We start from the raw sequence: 17,743 nt of genomic DNA, 5'->3' as shown, positions 1-17,743 counted from the left end.
TTGAGTGGAGCACCAGTTTTGTGAGACCTCATCCTTACACTGTCAGCCCGAGGGCAGAGGGGGTTTGGCAGACAAGAGGTGTCAGAACAACCCCTCCTCTTCTCAGAGCTCCACATCTGTGCCACAAAGTAGGGATTAATATCACAACTGCCCTAGGGGGCAGATATGAATTACCCCCCCCACCTACACATACACACACACAGGCAGCAGCCGATTCAGCCCTGTTACTCCCCTGCCGTGGGGGCAGAATAAACAGCCAAAACAAAGGGGACAAGAGAGAGATGAGAGATGTGTTCTCCCCACATTACAACAAAGCATGCTGGAAGGATATGACAATGAGTGTCTTCACTGTAAACCATGTTTTGATAAATACTGTATGGAAGATGTGTAGATTAACTCACTCGAAAGGAAAAACACTGACACTGACTTTAATGGATAAAGATGGAAAGAAATATTAGGTCTGTGTGTGTTTCCCATGCTGTGGTAGTGATGAGGTAGCTGTTGTATCTCTCTCCGGCCCCACTAAACTCTCTCTCCTCATTTCACTCTCTTTGTTTCAGCTACTATCTCTTTGTTCACATCTTCCTTCATCCCTTCTCTCTCTCTTCATTTTATTTATGCCACTTTACAGAGATAGTTTATCTTCATTTGACCAGTTTCTCAGAGCAGGAAAAAATTCCTGCAGCAACAAAAATGTGAATTATTATTATGTGGATTGTAAATAAAGAGCGACAGCCTTTCGCTATTTAGTCTCATGCTAGTGACCATGACTGAATTCAAATGTGAGTTGGTATCGGGGTGTGGTTTGATGTGGGTGTCTCGTGTGTTCACAGGTGGTAAGAGTTAGCCAAATTATTTAGGCAATTCGCTTCAGCCGGTGTGGCAAAGTTGGTTTGACTTTGGATAGCCTATCTCTGGGTATAGTTAGGGACTGTCAATAAATAACACAATGTAAATGGTACAATATTTTCATGTTGCACATATTTTAGTTGTCTCATGAAATGCTTTCAATATTTGAATATGAATTTCTACAATTTATATATATTTTTATTTTTTTTAAAGGTTTTTAAGTCATTGAAATTTGGAGATATTGACCTTTTAAAATATTGTTCCATATATATTGTTTAATTTACTGATGGTCCCTAACTAGCCCCATAGGGAAATCAAATGTCACACCAAATTGACCATGGGCATTACAATCGGGGCGTGTGCAGCTGCGCTCCGAAATGATAATTACTTGGGTGCTGCCAGGTGTGGGCATGTGGGCAGGATTAAAATAAACCCAACCTAGGAAAACTGTTACGGTACCCTTCATTTTGTTATGGGAACCCTTCATTCTGTTACGGTACCCTTTATTCTGTTACGGTACCCTTTATTCTGTTACGGTACCCTTCATTCTGTTACGGGAACCCTTTGTACTTTTCATTCTGTTACGGGGACCCTTCATTATGTTACGGTACCCTTCACTCTGTTACGGTACCCTTCATACTGTTACGGTACCCTTCATTCTGTTACGGTACCCTTCATTCTGTTACGGGAACCCTTCGTACCCTTCATTCTGTAACATACCTTTTTTCCCTATCATCTCGTAAATCACAGTTTTGGGTGAGACTGACTCTGACCAAAAGTATCCTATTTGAACTTTGTAGTCAATTTTGACATTAGAATAAATGTTTCTGACTTATATTGATGCAACAGCCTGTTTTCAGAAAGAGAAGTTGCTCATTAGGGGCGGTCACTCTTTAATGGACATTTGTGTAGGGATTGTTACGATAAATCAAGTCTGACATTTTAAAGAGGAAATTACCAACTTTAGAAGCCTTTTTAAACCTCGAATTTGCATTTTGCAAAATTCTTTGTAACAACAGAGTGATCAAACTAAGATCGACGTGTTGGTAGTTTAGAAACAAAACCAACATGTGCGGCAATACAGATAGGGTTGGCTTAGATTGTTCAGAACAGGTAAACTATATTTAGTCTCCAAATGTTTGTTGACAACAAACACGTTTGCACAATGATCACTTGTCACTCAAATACATCGTTACAGTTGTTGGTTAGCTAACTAGCACATTTTTGCCGTATTACCATAGACTTGACATCAGTCAAACACCTCAAAACAAAACAAGATATCAATAACAAAATACAATGAGCTGAAACTAGCCACCTACGATTCCCCACATGGCATCTTCTTGTCATTGTTGCCAGATATGACTTCAGAATCATACCAACGCACGCCTTGCAGCCACATCAACGCGTGCGCATATAGCAGATCTGGATATCACCCCTTTCCATTGCTCTCTCCCTTAGGGCTTTGTGGTTCAGAATGAGGAGAATGTGTAAAAGGAGTATAAAAAATGAAAGATGATCGAGGGAGTCTCTTCTCTCTTTCTCTTCCTCTTAGAAAACGCAGCCTGTTGTTTCCTCTCCAGTCACAACTCACTGTTTCCTGCTCGATGACAGCTTGCTGGCAGCTGAATACAGTGTGTGAGCTGTGAGGGATATTATCTCTGCTTTGATGATTAGCTTTCAAAGTGTGTTTGTTTATTTGTGCTGAGTTGATACATGGTTTGAGCACTTTATGGTTCGTCCATTAATAGCACAGGATTTCCAATGGCTTTTTCTTTGTTCAACACCATTTATGAGATCCTTCAGAACTTTATTAAGTAAGTAACAATACGGACCTGCATGATTCGTATTGATTTTAATCAATACCTATATCCTAAGTGCTGTTTAACCCCATATGACTGCATTCTTGGTTTCAGCACCACAGTTATGTGGACAGCTGTCCACACAGCTGTCTCACACACACAGAGGGGAAATAAGTAGAGCTCTATCGGTTCTCTGTTATTGACACGAAAGCCGCATTATAGAGTTTCACTGAACTGAAGAGAATGTGTGAGAGAGAGATGATTTCCTAGACAGAGGAAGATATATAGAGAGATGAATATGAACACCCAGACTCCACCGGGACCTGGAATGCTCCCTCCCTCTTTTCAAATTGAATCAAGCTTTATTAATCCCACAAGGGGGGGGGGGGGGGGGGGGGCATTACAGCCTGACAGCCTGGTAATGGGAGGCACTCAGTCCCCGCCGGAACAGCCGCCTATTCTGGATAGTTTCACCGCGCTGCTAAATGCCGCACACACACACAGGCCGTGTAATGAATAGTAGTGAATGCTGACATGAGTTGAGCCGGTACTATCACAACTATTGAAGACGCCTCCCAGACCTAATGATAAATCATATCAAGATAAACAACACAAATGCGTGTTAACAGGTACTGAGTTGGAGCCTGGACTGTGAAGGGGGGTTGTTGTCTCACATTAGTCATTGTATAGCCACAACTATCATATCATTCACCTCTTTGTTGTGGGTATATGTATCCAATGTTTTTGTTTGCGTGTGTGTGGGTGTGTACATCTTTGTGTATACTGTGATTCTTTTTCTGTCTGTGTGTGTCTGTGTTTTAATGAGTGTAGTGCATTGCCATGCATGGGTGGTTTTCAGACTGGAGGAGAAAGCAGCAGTTGTTTATGGTGTGGTCGCTAAATTAAAAACCTATAGGGTTACTGTGGTTTCACTCACTCCCAAGAGACATACTGTCTACACTCTCACTCACCAGCCGTGTGTGTGTGTGTGTGTGTGTTTACTGTTTTCGACCAGAACCAGTGGGCTATGACCACAAGTCCAGTCAGAAGGTTACGGTCGAACGGTTACAACCCTCATCTGGGAGTCACACTAGTTCCTTATATATACTGTCTCCAAAATCCACCAACCACCTTTTTCGATCCAACTTCTACTGAATTCCATTACATTCATTTCTTCCTCTTCCTTGCTTGTCTCCATCGGATGTTTGGGTTTTGAAGGGTACGTTGCTAGTGAATGGCCAGTCCCTTTCATAGTGACTGTCCTGCAGTGTCAGAGGTCATTAAGAGCTCTCTCTAGTTGGGCTGCAGAGAGGAACAGTTTATTGATTCATTAATTCCATTAAGTTTGTGTATTCCCTACTGGTTGTTTGTTAATGAGGCAGAGTCTTAGAGCTGTCATTTCTGCTTAGGCCAGCGTTCTGTCTCTCTCCAATCAATCAAACCTGTGTGTGCGTGTGCAATACATTAGCTTACGCATCAATTCAGTAATGGGAATTTGTCTCTAAAGCCATAATATTGATCTTGTTGTGTCTTTATATGTACAGTTTGAGTCTTACCTCACCAGAACTAGCAAACTTCAGGGATGTACACTGTATGCTAATTTAGCTCCTGATTATAATGTCTGGGGGTCTGCTTTTTATCCTCTACTTCCTCACAAACCCGGGTCCGGGAGCACCCCCATCAGTAGAAAAAGCTGACTAGCATAGGCTAGCATAGCGTCACAAGTAAATAGTAGCATCTAAATATCATTAAATCACAAGTCCAAGACACCAGATGAAAGATACACATCTTGTGAATCCAGCCATCATTTCTGATTTTTAAAATGTTTTACAGGGAAGACACAATATGTAAATCTATTAGCTAACCACGTTAGCAAAAGACACCACTTTTTTTACTCCACCCTTTTCTTACTGCATCAGTAGCTATCACAAATTTGACCAAATAAAGATATAAATAGCCACTAACCAAGAAACACTTTCATCAGATGACAGTCTGATAACATATGCTATACAATAAATATGTTTTGTTAGAAAAATGTGCATATTTCAGGTATAAATCATAGTTTACCATTGCAGCCACCATCACAACTCTCACCAAAGCAACTAGAATAACTACAGAGACCATCGTGTATTAGCTAATTACTCATCATAAAACATTTCTTAAAAATACACAGCGTACAGCAAATGAAAGACACAGATCTTGTGAATCCAGCCAATATTTCAGATTTTCTAAGTGTTTTACAGCGAAAACACAATATAGCGTTATATTAGCTTACCACAATAGCAAACATCACAACAGCATTGATTCAAGCCAAAAATAGCGATAACGTATAAACCACCAAAATATATTAATTTTTTCACTAACCTTCTCAGAATTCTTCAGATGACAGTCCTATAACATCATATTACACAATGCATATAGAGTTTGTTCGAAAATTTGCATATTTAGCGCCACAAATCGTGGTTATACAATGAGAAAAGTAGCAAAGCTGCCCAGAAAATGTCAGGAGAAATCTTTGGAGAGGCACCTATTCTAATCAGTAACTATTCCAAAACTTGACTAAAAAATACTGGTTGGACAGCAATTGAAAGACAAATTAGTTCTTAATGCAATCGCTGGGTTACATTTTTAAAATTAACGTTACTTCAAAATACAGCATGCGATAAAGCGAGGCTGCACTGCAATTAATGGCGGCTTATGCATTTGACATTTTTCAACAGAACAACGAATTATCAGCATAAATAGTTCTTACTTTTTGATGAACTCTCATCAGAATCTTGGGAAAGGTGTCCTTTGTCCAAAAGAATCGTTGCTAGGTTGTATAACGTCCTCTTCAACGTTGCAATTAGCAGTAAACATTAGCATGAGAGAGAGAGATACCCAACCCCCTAGAATGCCAGGAAATGAAATACCCGAAAATCGCAATATACTGACATAAACTGATATAATTCGGTTTAAAATAACAAGATTATGATGTCTTTAAAGCCTATATCGAATAAAAACACAGCCGGAAATTTCTAAGATCTATAACTGATGGTTCTAGTACAATATGCCAAGGTCCTCAGTGCGTCAGAGCGAAGAGGGAAAAGAACAGACACGTCTTTGCCAAGTGATTTATAACCTTTGAGATCTACGTAGAGACTCCATTTCAAGTCTCCCTATTCGCTAACATCCAGGGGAAGGCGTATGCAGTGCATCTCAACCAATAGAAGACAGGCAGATTTATACACAGGTCTCAGAGCAGCTAGCAAAATTTGGCATTCTCACATACACATAGGAAAATTGCTCTAAGTCCAGTTCTGTTTCACTCAAAGATATAATTCAAACGGTTTTAGAAACTAGAGAGTGTTTTCTATCCAATAGTAATAATAATATGCATATTGTACGAGCAAGAATTGAGTACGAGGCAGTTTAATTTGGGAACGTCATTATTACAAAGTGCTAACAGCTCCCCCTATTGACAGTAAGTTTTAATAGTCCCTGTCTCTCAGCTTTATCCTACCCTTAAAGTGTGTGCGTGTGCTACATTATACAGGCAGTGGCATCTTGGTAACACACAGATAAACGTCACTACCTGCTATCCTGAGGTATTAAATGTCCTTATTATGCCTTTCACTAATACGTGTGTGTGTGTGTGTGTGTGTGTGTGTGTGTGTGTGTGTGTGTGTGTGTGTGTGTGTGTGTGTGTGTGTGTGTGTGTGTGTGTGTGTGTGTGTGTGTGTGTGTGTGTGTGTGTGTGTACAGGATGTCTCTTGCTAGTGGGTTGTCTAGACTGAGAGCTATGGTGGTTGCTGTCTATTCCTGTATTATAGAAGTCCTCCCAGTTCTCTGTTCATCCACCTTTCTCTCCTCCCCTCTCCCTTACCTTTCCGCCCCTCTCTCTGTGTGTAGGGTTCGTTCCCAGGAAACCTGCAGTTAGTTCTGGTATTGAGGCCCACCACCTTATTCCAGAGGACTCTCTCAGACATCTTATTCAAGTTCAACAAGGATGAGTTCAAGATGAAGGTGCCGGTACGTACAGACAGCAGGTTACAGACACGCACACATTCATAGACTGACTATTGTATTATTGTCATTACTTTACCATTACATTTTTCTATCCTAAATTGTTGCTTGTGTAGATGATTATGCTGAGTTCTGTGACTGAGCTCCACTCCTACATAGACCGGACACAACTGACTACTGAGCTGGGAGGAACCCAGGTGTACTGCCACGAGAAGTGGATCTCACACCGCACCGTGAGTATACACAAACATTCACACACACACACACACACACAGTGCACACTGCAACAAGTGCTGCAACAATGGCGCTGACAGAGAGGGTCGCCTCAATTCAGGTTCTTAGGAAACTATGCAGTAATTCGTTTTTTAATGTATTATTTTTTTACATTGTTAGCCCAGAAAATCTCAAGTGTTATTACATACAGCCGGGAAGAACTATCGCGTATAAAAGCGACGTCAAGTTACCAACATTACGACCAGGAATACGACTTTCCCGAAGCGGATCCTGTGTTCGGACCTCCACCCTGGATATGGGATCTTATCCCAGAGGCCGACCCAAAACAATGCGGTCGCCGCAGGAGAGGCCGACGGAGCGTCCTGCTGGTCAGACTTAGAAGGCGAGCACACCATCCGCCGCTTTCAAGCATACTATTCGCCAATGTCCAATCTCTAGATAACAAGGAGGATGAGATTAGGGCAGGAGTTGCCTTCCAGAGAGACATCAGAGATTGTAACATTCTCTACTTCACGGAAACATGGCTCACTCGGGATATGTTGTCAGTCGGTACAGCCACCCGGTTTCTTCACGCATCGCAACGACAGCTAAAAGCATCTTTCTGGTAAGAAGAAGGGCGGGGGTGTATGCCTTATGATTTACGACTCATGGTGTAATCATAACAACATACAGGAACTCAAGTCCTTTTAATTGAAAATTATTTTTTTAACCTTTATTTAACCAGGTAGGCCAGTTGAGAACAAATTCTCATTTACAACTGCGACCTGGCCAAGATAAAGCAAAGCAGTGCGACAAAAACAACACAGAGTTACACATAAACAAACAAACTTTTGTTCACCTGACCTAGAATTCCTTACAATCAAATGCCGACCGCATCAACTACCAAGAGAATACTCTTTGATTATAGTCACAGCCGTGTAAATACCCCCCAAGCAGATACCTTGACAGCCCTGAAAGAACTTCACTGGACTCTGTGTAGACCGGAAACCATATATCCTGAGGCTGCATTTATTGTAGCTGGAGATTTTAAAAAGCTAATCTGAGAACAAGGCTTCCTAAATTCTATCAGCATATCGAATGCGTGACACGAGCTGGTAGCATTCTGGACCATTGATACTCCAACTTCTACAATGCATACAAAGCCCTCCCCCGCCCTCCCTTCGGCAAATCAGACCATGACTCCATTTTGTTGCTCCCAGCCTATAGTCAGAAACTAAAACAGGAAACGCCCGTGCTCAGGTCTATCCAACGCTGGTCTGACCAATCGGATTCCACGCTTCAAGATTGCTTCGATCACGTGGACTGGGATATATTCCAGGTAGCCTCAGACAACAACATTGATGTATATGCTGACTCAGTGAGTGAGTTTATTAGCAAGTGCATCAGTGATGTTGTACCCACTGTGACAATTAAAACCTTGCCTAACCAGAAACCATGGATTGATGGCAGCATTCGCAAGAAACTGAAAGTGCGAACCGCCGCTTTTAATCATGGCGAGGTGACTGGAAACATGACTGAATACAAACAGTGTAGCTATTCCCTCCGCAAGGCAATCAAACAAGCAAAGCGTCAGTATAGAGACAAAGTAGAGACGCAATTCAACGGCTCAAACACAAGACGTACAGTATGTGGCAGGATGTGGCAGTATGTCTACAGTCAATCACGGAGTACAAAAAGAAAACCAGCCCCGTCACGGACATCAACGTCTTGCTCCCAAACAAATTAAACAACTTCTTTGCCCCCCTTTGAGGACAATACAGTGCCACTGACACAGCCCACTACCAAAGCCTGTGGGCTCTCCATGAACGTGGCTAACATGAGTAAAACATTTAAACGTGTTAACCCTCACAAACGGCATCCCTAGCCGCGTCCTCAGAGCATGCGCAGACCAGCTGGCTGGTGTGTTTACGGACATATTCAATCAATCCCTATCCCAGTCTGCTCTGCCCAAATGCTTGACGATGGCCACCATTGTTCCTGTTACCAAGAAAGCTAAGGTAACTGAGCTAAATGACTATCGCCCCGTAGCACTCACTTCCATCATCATGAAGTGCTTTGAGAGACTAATCAAGGATCATATCACCTCCACCCTACCTGATACCCTTGACCCACTCCAATTGTCTTACCGCCCCAATAGGGCCACAGACGACGCAATCGCCATCGCAGTGCACACGGCCCTTTCTCATCTGGACAAGAGGAATACCTATATAAAAATGCTGTTCATTGACTACAGCTGAGATGTGCAACTGGGTCCTGGACTTTCTGACAGGCCGCCCCCTGGTGGTGAGGGTAGGAAACAACATCTCCACCCCGCTGATCCTCAACACATGGGGCCCCACAAAGGTGCGTTCTCAGCCCTCTCCTGTAGTCCCTGTTCACCCATGACTGACTGCATGGCCATGCACGCTTCCAACTCAATCATCAAGTTTGCAGACGACACTACAGTGGTAGGCTTGATTACCAACAACGATGAGACAGCCTACAGGGAGGAGGTGAGGGCCCTCTGAGTGTGGAGTCAGGAAAATAACCTCTCACTCAACATCAACAAAACAAAAGAGATGATCGTGGACTTCAGGAAACAGCAGAGGGAGCATCCCCCCATCCACACTGATGGGACAGTAGTGGAGAAGGTGGAAAGTTTTAAGTTCATCGGGATACACATCACGGACAAGCTGAAATGGTCCACCCACACAGACAGTGTGGTGACGAAGGCGCAACAGCGCCTCTTCAACCTCAGGAGGCTGAAGAAATTTGGCTTGTCACCTAAAACACTCACAAACTTTTCCAGATGCACAATCGAGAGCATCCTGTCGGGCTGTATCACCACCTGGTACGGCAACTGCTCCGCACACAACCGCAAGGCTCTCCAGAGGGTGGTGCGGTCGGCACAGCGCATCACCAGAGGCAAACTACCTGCCCTCTAGGACAGTTACAGCACCTGATGTCACAGGAAGGCCAAAAATATCATCAAGGACAACAACCACCCGAGCCACTGCCTGTTCACCCCGCTACCATCCAGAAGGCGAGGTCAGTACAGGTGCATCAAAGCTGGGACCGAGAGACTGAAAAACAGATATCTCAAGTCCATCAGACTGTTAAACAGCCATCACTAAGATAGTGGCTGCTGCCAACATACGGACTCAAATCTCTGGCCACTTTAATAAATGTATCACTAGTCACTTTAAATAACGCCACTTTAATAATGTCTACAAATCCCCCCCAAAAAAAATTAAGAACATTTTATTTAACATTTATTTAACCAGGTAGGCTAGTTGAGAACAAGTTCTCATTTACAACTGCGACCTGGCCAAGATAAAGCACAGCAGTTCGACACATACAACAACATTACTCATCTCATATGTATATACTGTATTCTATACCATCTACTGCATCACTCATCTATATATTTATATGTACATATTCTTATTCAGCCCTTTACATTTGTGTGTTTTAAGGGAGTTATTGTGAAATTGTTAGATATTACAGCACTGTCGGAACTAGAAGCACAAGCATTTTGCTACACTCGCATTAACATCTGCTAACCATGTGTATGTGACCAATAAAATGTGATTTGATTTGCAAAGAAGACCTAGTTAAGCTGCAGCTGGCCCAGAACAGAGTCGCACGTCTTGCTTTTCATTGTAATCAGAGGGCTAGTATTAATTATATATATGCCAGTCTCTCTTGGCTAAGAGTTGAGGAAGACTGACTGCGCACACACACACACACACACACACACACACACACACACACACACACACACACACACACACACACACAAACACACACACACACACACACACACACACACACAAACACTACATATTTTTAAATGTAAATTGTAAAGTATCTTGTCTGTAATGTATGTTATGTGTCGGACCCCAGTAAGACTAGATGTTGCCATTGGCGTCGGCCAGCGCATGTGAGCGGAGTTGAGTGGTTGGAAATCCCGCTCATCGTTAATGGAGAGGTGCAGCACACCGCTCTGACCCTCCATGTCCTTTCCTACCACTCCGCTAAAAACCGCTCCGTGCTCACATGAAGAAAAAAATTCCCTCTCCAAATTCGCTCCATTCATTAAAATCACAATTGAACCAACACCCATCTATTTTTGTGACTACCTGGATGTACCAATTGGTGTTTAAGTATTGAAACCAAATCATATGGATTCAAATTTTTATTTGAATTAACATGAAAAGGTGAATGTAAGAAGTGAGCATCATTTCAAATAGGCTACATGTCATATTAAACCACATATAAACACTCTAAATAGGTCAGGAGCCAGACAGGGAGCCTAAAATAATTATTTAAGCTAAATTGTTTCAATTATTTCAAGGCTATAGCCTACAAAGGAATACATTTTGAAGCATTTGCAAGTGCGACACAATAGGCTGGTAGGGACATAATGCGCTCAGCATTTAAACATTTAGTTGTATTAAATCCTTCTCTAAATGTGCATATATGCTGTGACTTACTTAGAATTCAATACAAATTAAAACAAAAAATGACTTATTGGTGACTTTGAATTCTTTTTTAGAAACAAGTTTGGCCAGTCTGTGGTGTCAGGCTCATGTGATGGTGCCTAGAGAGCAGGCCAGCAGCGGAGAATATCCTCTCCACACTTGTAGAGCCACTGGGGATATTAAACACCCTTTTGGCCACTCTTGCCAGGCTGGGCAGAGATGCAGAGTTGTTTTATTTTTCTTTAGGTATTCTTATATAACCCAATCAAAACGGAAAGCTCCTTGAACGTGGGAAAATGCCAGGCCTATTGGGACAAAATCAATTATGGCTTATTGTATAGATAATAGGACAAAAATGAGCAAGACGTTTAAGAGGCCAGATTTTTTGTTTATAAATACTTTGCTACTATGACACAATTAGTTATCTACCCACCTCGTTCCTTTCTTTTAGCATGTGCACATAGTATGTAGACCATCATGGTTTTGGGATAAGTGTCTTTTCAGATTCCACAATGATTCTTTAGTTGTGGACACTACATCACCACACTCCCTCTCTTGCTCTTGGTCCTCATCTTTGTAAGTCACCTTGATTTAGCAACTGGGTGTTTTATCAGTTTCTTTATGAAAATATTTAGTGAACTCCATGACAGTAGCTAAAGCAAGGGGCTGTAGCAGCACACAAATAGACTATGAATGAATGCTGGGGCGGACACGCCCTGAGCTCATGAAGTGTGAGCGCTACTGGAGGGAAATTGGAGCTGGACGAGAAGGCCGAAGCTCCTCGCTCTGTTCCAGCTCCGCTCACATACTCTGGCGTCGACTAATGGGGATCCTAATAAATTAAACACACACAGAGATACACATCCAGCAAACACACAGTAAATACACAGCATAAACACCAGAACCATGGCCCAGTTCCCTAGTGTTGGACTAATAACCTTTTTCCCAATCAAGCTATGCATGTTATTTTCTAACAATGTAATATATCCATCTGTGTGAAGGCCATTGAGGGCTTTGCTCTGATGGTAAAGAGAACAGCTCAGATCCTGCAGTCGTTTGGGACAGAGCTAGCAGAGACCGAACTACCCAATGACATCCAGGCTACCAGCAACCTACTGGGGACACACATCAACAAGAAGAGCAAGATGAAGGTACAGATCAGGCACACACACACACACACACACACACACACACACACACACACACACACACACACACACACACACACACACACACACACACACACACACACACACACACACACACACACACACACACCTCCACCTCCACCTCCAGAAAGATGAATACACAAAATAATATGATGGGTTAAATCTGTGTTTGTGTCTCCAGGAGGATCTGCTGGTGGCTTTAGGACAGGGCAGCAGACTGTTGGAGAGTATTAATGAGCCAGTGGTCAGAGACCCAGACCACAACATGAACCAGGACGAACTGGAGAACCTGGCCACTGTACAGAGGTTAGAACACACACTGGGAACCTAGAACACACACTGGGAACCTAGAACACTGGGCTTAGAATACACACTGGGAACCTAGAACACTGGGGTTAGAATACACACTGGGAACCTAGAACACTGAGGTTAGAATACACACTGGGAACCTAGAACACACACTGGGAACCTAGAACACTGGGCTTAGAATACACACTGGGAACCTAGAACACTGGGGTTAGAACACACACTGAGAACCTAGAACACTGAGGTAGAACACCCACTAGGAACCGAGAACATTGGGGTTAGAACACACTCAGGGCACCTAGAACACTTGGTTCATAGATACACAGGAAATATAGAACCCTGGAGGACTTGATGAATGCAAGAGGTGAGAACACATAACAGCTTTTGCTCCTCACCATGATAAGGACTGGCAGTGCTGGGTCCTCTGAGGTCAGAAGGAGTATTTTGGAGAACACTGGTGACAGAGAAGACAAAACAGGCGGTCATCTTTCACATTCAACTCAGTAGAGTGAGCAAAACACACAGAGGAATAGCAGAAAATGTCTCATGACTCCTCTTTTCTAATCTTCTCTTTATCTCAATCTTTCCCTTTCCCATCTCTCTCTTTCACCCCCTCTGCCTCATCTCTCCCTCTCTCTCTCTCTCTCTTACCCTTTGACCATCTTTCCCTCCCCATCTCTCTCCTCCCCTCTCCTCTATCCATCTTCTCTCCTCTCCCTCTACCCCCTCTCCTCTCCCTCCACCCCCTCTCCTCTCCCTCTATCCCTCTCTCCCTCTCCTCAATCAGACTGCTTTCCCAGTTGAATGAGACAGAACGGGCATTTGATGAGTTCTGGGAGAGACATAAGACCAAGCTGGAGCAATGTCTGCTACTCCGCCACTTTGAACACAACTACAGAGAGGTGAGTGGGACAACACATGACTACACACACCTGACTTCTGTACACCTTGGGTAACATACACTAGTTACAGTACCTGAGAGCAATACACCAGAGAGCAACATACACCTTACAAACTAAGTAGATCTCTGAAGCAATTATACCCCTGATCCTGGTACACCTATGTGACATTGACACGGCCACCTGTGTGTGTGTGTGTGTGTGTGTATGTCACACCTGATCTTTGTATACCATGTCTGTGTGTGCATGTACAACCAGATCTGAGTATACGTTGTGTGTATGTCATACCAAATGTCATTACATTTGTCTGTATGTTTCCAACCTGTGTCTGTTCTAACTGCTGTACTACTGTTCCAGGTGAGGTGTCTGCTGGACCAGGTGGCAGAGAGATTGACAGCTTTCTCGGAGGTGGGAATAAGCCCCGCCCACGCTGATCACATCTTCCGCGAGCTGAGCAGCCACGAGGAGAGAGTCTGTGTAAGTAAACAAACACACTGATAGACATGTATTATCCAGAGTACATATAGAAATCAATGTCGCATCTCTCTTATCTTTCCATCTCTCTCTCTCCCTCCTATCCCACTCCTTCCTTCCTTCCTTCCTTCCTTCCTTCCTTCCTTCCTTCCTTCCTTCCTTCCTTTCTCTCTCTCTCTCTCTCTCTCTCTCTCTCTCTCTCTCTCTCTCTCTCTCTCTCTCTCTCTCTCTCTCTCTCTATCTCTCTCTCTCTTTCTTTCTCTATCTCTCTCTCTCTTTCTTTCTCTCTCATTTTCTCTCTCTCTCTCTCTCTCTCTCTCTCTCTCTTTCTCTCTCTCTTTCTCTCTCTCTCTCTCTCATTTCCTCTCTCTCTCTCTCATTTTCTCTCTCTTTCTCTCTCTTTCTCTCTCATTTTTTTTCTCTCTCTCTCTCTCTCTCTCTCATTTTCTCTCTCTCTCTTTCTCTCTCATTTTCTCTCTCTCATTTTCTCTCTCTCTCTCATTTTCTCTCTCTCTCTCATTTTCTCTCTCTCCCTCTCTCTCATTTTCTCTCTCTCTCTCTCTCATTTTCTCTCTCTCCCTCTCTCTCATTTTCTCTCTCTCTCTCTCTCATTTTCCCTCTCTCTCTCTCTCTCTCTCATTTTCTTTCTTTCCCCCTTTCCCTCTGTAGGAGGTACTGGACCGAACCCAGGCTCTGGCCCGTGAGGGTGACGAGTTGATCCAGAACTCCCACTATGCTGAGGACTCCATCCAGCCCAAATGCATCGAGCTCCGAGCCGTGAACGAGGAAATGAGCACTTACCTGAGAGCAAAGAAAGACCACTTACTCAGAGCTATAGAGCTGCACCACAGCCTGGAGAGGGTGAGAGGGACATAAACACACACACATACACTACCATTCAAATGTCTTTGTTTTTGAAAGAAAATCTATTTTTTTGGTCCATTAAAATAACATCAAATTGATCAGAAATACAGTGTAGACATTGTTAATGTTGTAAATGACTATTGTAGCTGGAAATGGCTGATTTTTAATGGAACATCTACATAGGCGTACAGAGGCCCATTATCAGCAACCATCCCTCCTGTATTCCAATGGCACGTTGTGTTAAAGAAGCAATAAAACTGGCCTTCTTGAGACTAGTTGAGTATCTGGAGCATCAGCATCTGGAGCATCAGTTCAATTGCAGGCTCAAAATGGCCAGAAACAAAGAACTTTCTTCTGAAACTCGTCAGTCTATTCTTGTTCTGAGAAATGAAGGCTATGCCATGCGAGAAATTGATGAAATTTAATGAAGCTGCAAGTTGAGGACTTGTGAGGCGTCTGTTTCTCAAACTAGACACTCTAATGTACTTGTCCTCTTGCCTAGTTGTGCACCAGGGCCTCCCACTCCTCTTTCTATTCTGGTTAGAGACAGTTTGCGCTGTTCTGTGAAGGGAGTAGTACACAGCGTTGTACGAGATCTTCAGTTTCTTGGCAATTTCTACCATGGAATAGCCTTCATTTCTCAGGACAAGAATAGACTGACGATTTTCAGAAGAAAATTCTTTGTTTCTGGCCATTTTGAGCCTGTAATCGAACCCACAAATGCTGATGCTCCAGATACTCAACTAGTCTCAAGAAGGCCAGTTTTATTGCTTCTTTAATCAGAACAACAGTTTTCATCTGTGTTAACATGATTGCAAAAGGGTTTTCTAATGATCAATTAGCCTTTTAAAATGATGAACTTCGATTAGCTAAAACAACGTGCCTTTGGAACACAGGAGTGATGGTTTCTGATAACGGGCCTCTACGCCTATATAGATATTCCATTAAAAATCAGCCGTTTCCAGCTGCTACTCACATTAACAATGTCTACACTGTGTTTCTGATCAATTTTATGTTATTTTAATGGACAGAAAATGTGTTATTCTTTCAAAAACAAGGAAATTTCTAAGTGACCCCAAACTTTTGAACAGTAGTGTGTATATATATACACACAAAGTCAAAAAAAGTCAATCAAATGCATGTAGAAACACACACACACCACCCCATATACCCCTAAAAACACACACTCAACCCCCCTCTCTACCAGGCTTCTAAGTGGTGTGATGATGGCATCTACCTGCTGGCCTCTCAACCCGTGGACAGGTGTCAGTCACATGACGGGGCGGAGTCAGCACTACAGGAGATTGAGCGTTACCTGGATACGGCGGGACAGAACAAACTGACTGATCCTAGTGCCATCTGCAGGGACTACAAGACAGTGCTCAACCAGGAGTTCAGGGTAAGAGAATCCAATTCTATGACTCGGACATGCACTCAGACCTGGATTGATGTCATTAAAATGTCATCATAATGTGAACAATTAAATGTAAAGAAAAGATGACACAGCAAACAAACAGCTATCAAAAACTGAGTGTCCCAGGGTGTAATTCTGCTCCCTGCTCCTCTTCTCCTTCTCTCCTCCTCTCTCATCCTTTTGCCTCTCCTCCCTCAGGACCAAGTGGAGAAGGTGTTCCAGAAGCAGGTTTCCATGCAGGAGATGTTTGACAAGAGGAGGGTCAGTCTGAAGAAGCTGGCAGCCAAACACACCAGGCCAGTCCAGCCTGTGGCCCCAAGGCCTGAAGCCATCAAGTCCCCACTGTCCTCGCCAGGTGAGTCCTTATATACCACCTGTCCTGAAGTACTACCAGTCCTTATGTACCATTATGTCCTTGTATACACATCATCAGTACCCTGTCATCACACATACAGTCCTGACATAGGGTTAATGTTATTTTAACTAGATCGGGCAATGTATATTTAAATTTGTGTATAGTGTTAATATCCCACCTCACCTCCTCCACTCTCTCATTCTCTCCCCCATAGCAAAGAGAGTGCTGGAGAAGAGCTGCTCAGAGGGAGACTCTGTGAACAGGGTCAGCTGTAGAAAGGTAAGTGGAGGTCCCTCTTGTGTTTTACTGTGGGGTAGAAATGATCATAACTGCAGTATGCATGTCAAATGAGACACTAGCTCCAGTAGTTTCAGCAGACACTCATCCTGTGGTGTGTTCTCAGGTGGAGGGCCAGCTACAGAGCAACAGAAGTGCCTCTATGTCAGAGGAGGACGAGAACCTGGCCATCCTCAGAAAGTAAGTTTGGTCAGTGTTTTGTCCGATGTTATGTCTGACTACATATCTGTGAGTCTGTGGTGTTTCTCTGACTTTTGTGTGTAGTGTTTCACCCATAGAAATAATAACGATTATCATCTGGTGTCTGTATCATGTAAGCCTGAACTGTCTACATTATGTCTGACTGTGCTCTCTCTATGGAGACATGTAATGAATGAGCTGCTGGAGACAGAGAGGGCATACGTGGAGGAACTGCTCTGTGTTCTACAGGTGTGTATCTCTCTATCCCTCTCCCCTGGACCATCTGAAACCTCTTCGTCCTCCTCTCACACGTGCGTATCGGTCTTAACTGTGTTCGTCCTATTGGGTGTTTCAGGGCTATGCATCAGAGATGGACAACCCAGCCATGGCCAGTCTCATGCCCATTCCTCTGCAAAACAAGAAAGATGTGCTGTT

At 43.3% G+C, this 17,743-nt stretch overlaps 1 protein-coding gene across 3 annotated transcripts in view; it reads left to right on the top strand.

Annotated features, from left to right (window-relative positions):
* Positions 1-17,743, top strand: part of LOC129816749 (guanine nucleotide exchange factor DBS-like) — a 68,549-nt gene that overhangs the window by 41,425 nt on the left and 9,381 nt on the right. For all 3 annotated transcript variants that reach the window (XM_055871585.1, XM_055871586.1, XM_055871584.1), the window contains exons 5-17: positions 6,540-6,659; positions 6,770-6,886; positions 12,352-12,501; positions 12,701-12,825; positions 13,613-13,727; positions 14,082-14,201; positions 14,868-15,059; positions 16,270-16,461; positions 16,675-16,831; positions 17,046-17,110; positions 17,235-17,308; positions 17,491-17,557; positions 17,664-17,743. The exon at positions 17,664-17,743 is cut by the window's right edge and continues 36 nt beyond it. In XM_055871585.1, the coding sequence (XP_055727560.1) occupies positions 6,540-6,659; positions 6,770-6,886; positions 12,352-12,501; positions 12,701-12,825; positions 13,613-13,727; positions 14,082-14,201; positions 14,868-15,059; positions 16,270-16,461; positions 16,675-16,831; positions 17,046-17,110; positions 17,235-17,308; positions 17,491-17,557; positions 17,664-17,743 (1,574 nt within the window). The remainder of the gene's footprint in view (positions 1-6,539; positions 6,660-6,769; positions 6,887-12,351; positions 12,502-12,700; positions 12,826-13,612; positions 13,728-14,081; positions 14,202-14,867; positions 15,060-16,269; positions 16,462-16,674; positions 16,832-17,045; positions 17,111-17,234; positions 17,309-17,490; positions 17,558-17,663) is intronic.

Source organism: Salvelinus fontinalis, chromosome 19 (assembly GCF_029448725.1).
Source record: "Salvelinus fontinalis isolate EN_2023a chromosome 19, ASM2944872v1, whole genome shotgun sequence".
In the NCBI taxonomy this organism is placed as follows: domain Eukaryota; kingdom Metazoa; phylum Chordata; class Actinopteri; order Salmoniformes; family Salmonidae; genus Salvelinus; species Salvelinus fontinalis.
This window is presented reverse-complemented; position numbering and strand designations above follow the sequence as displayed.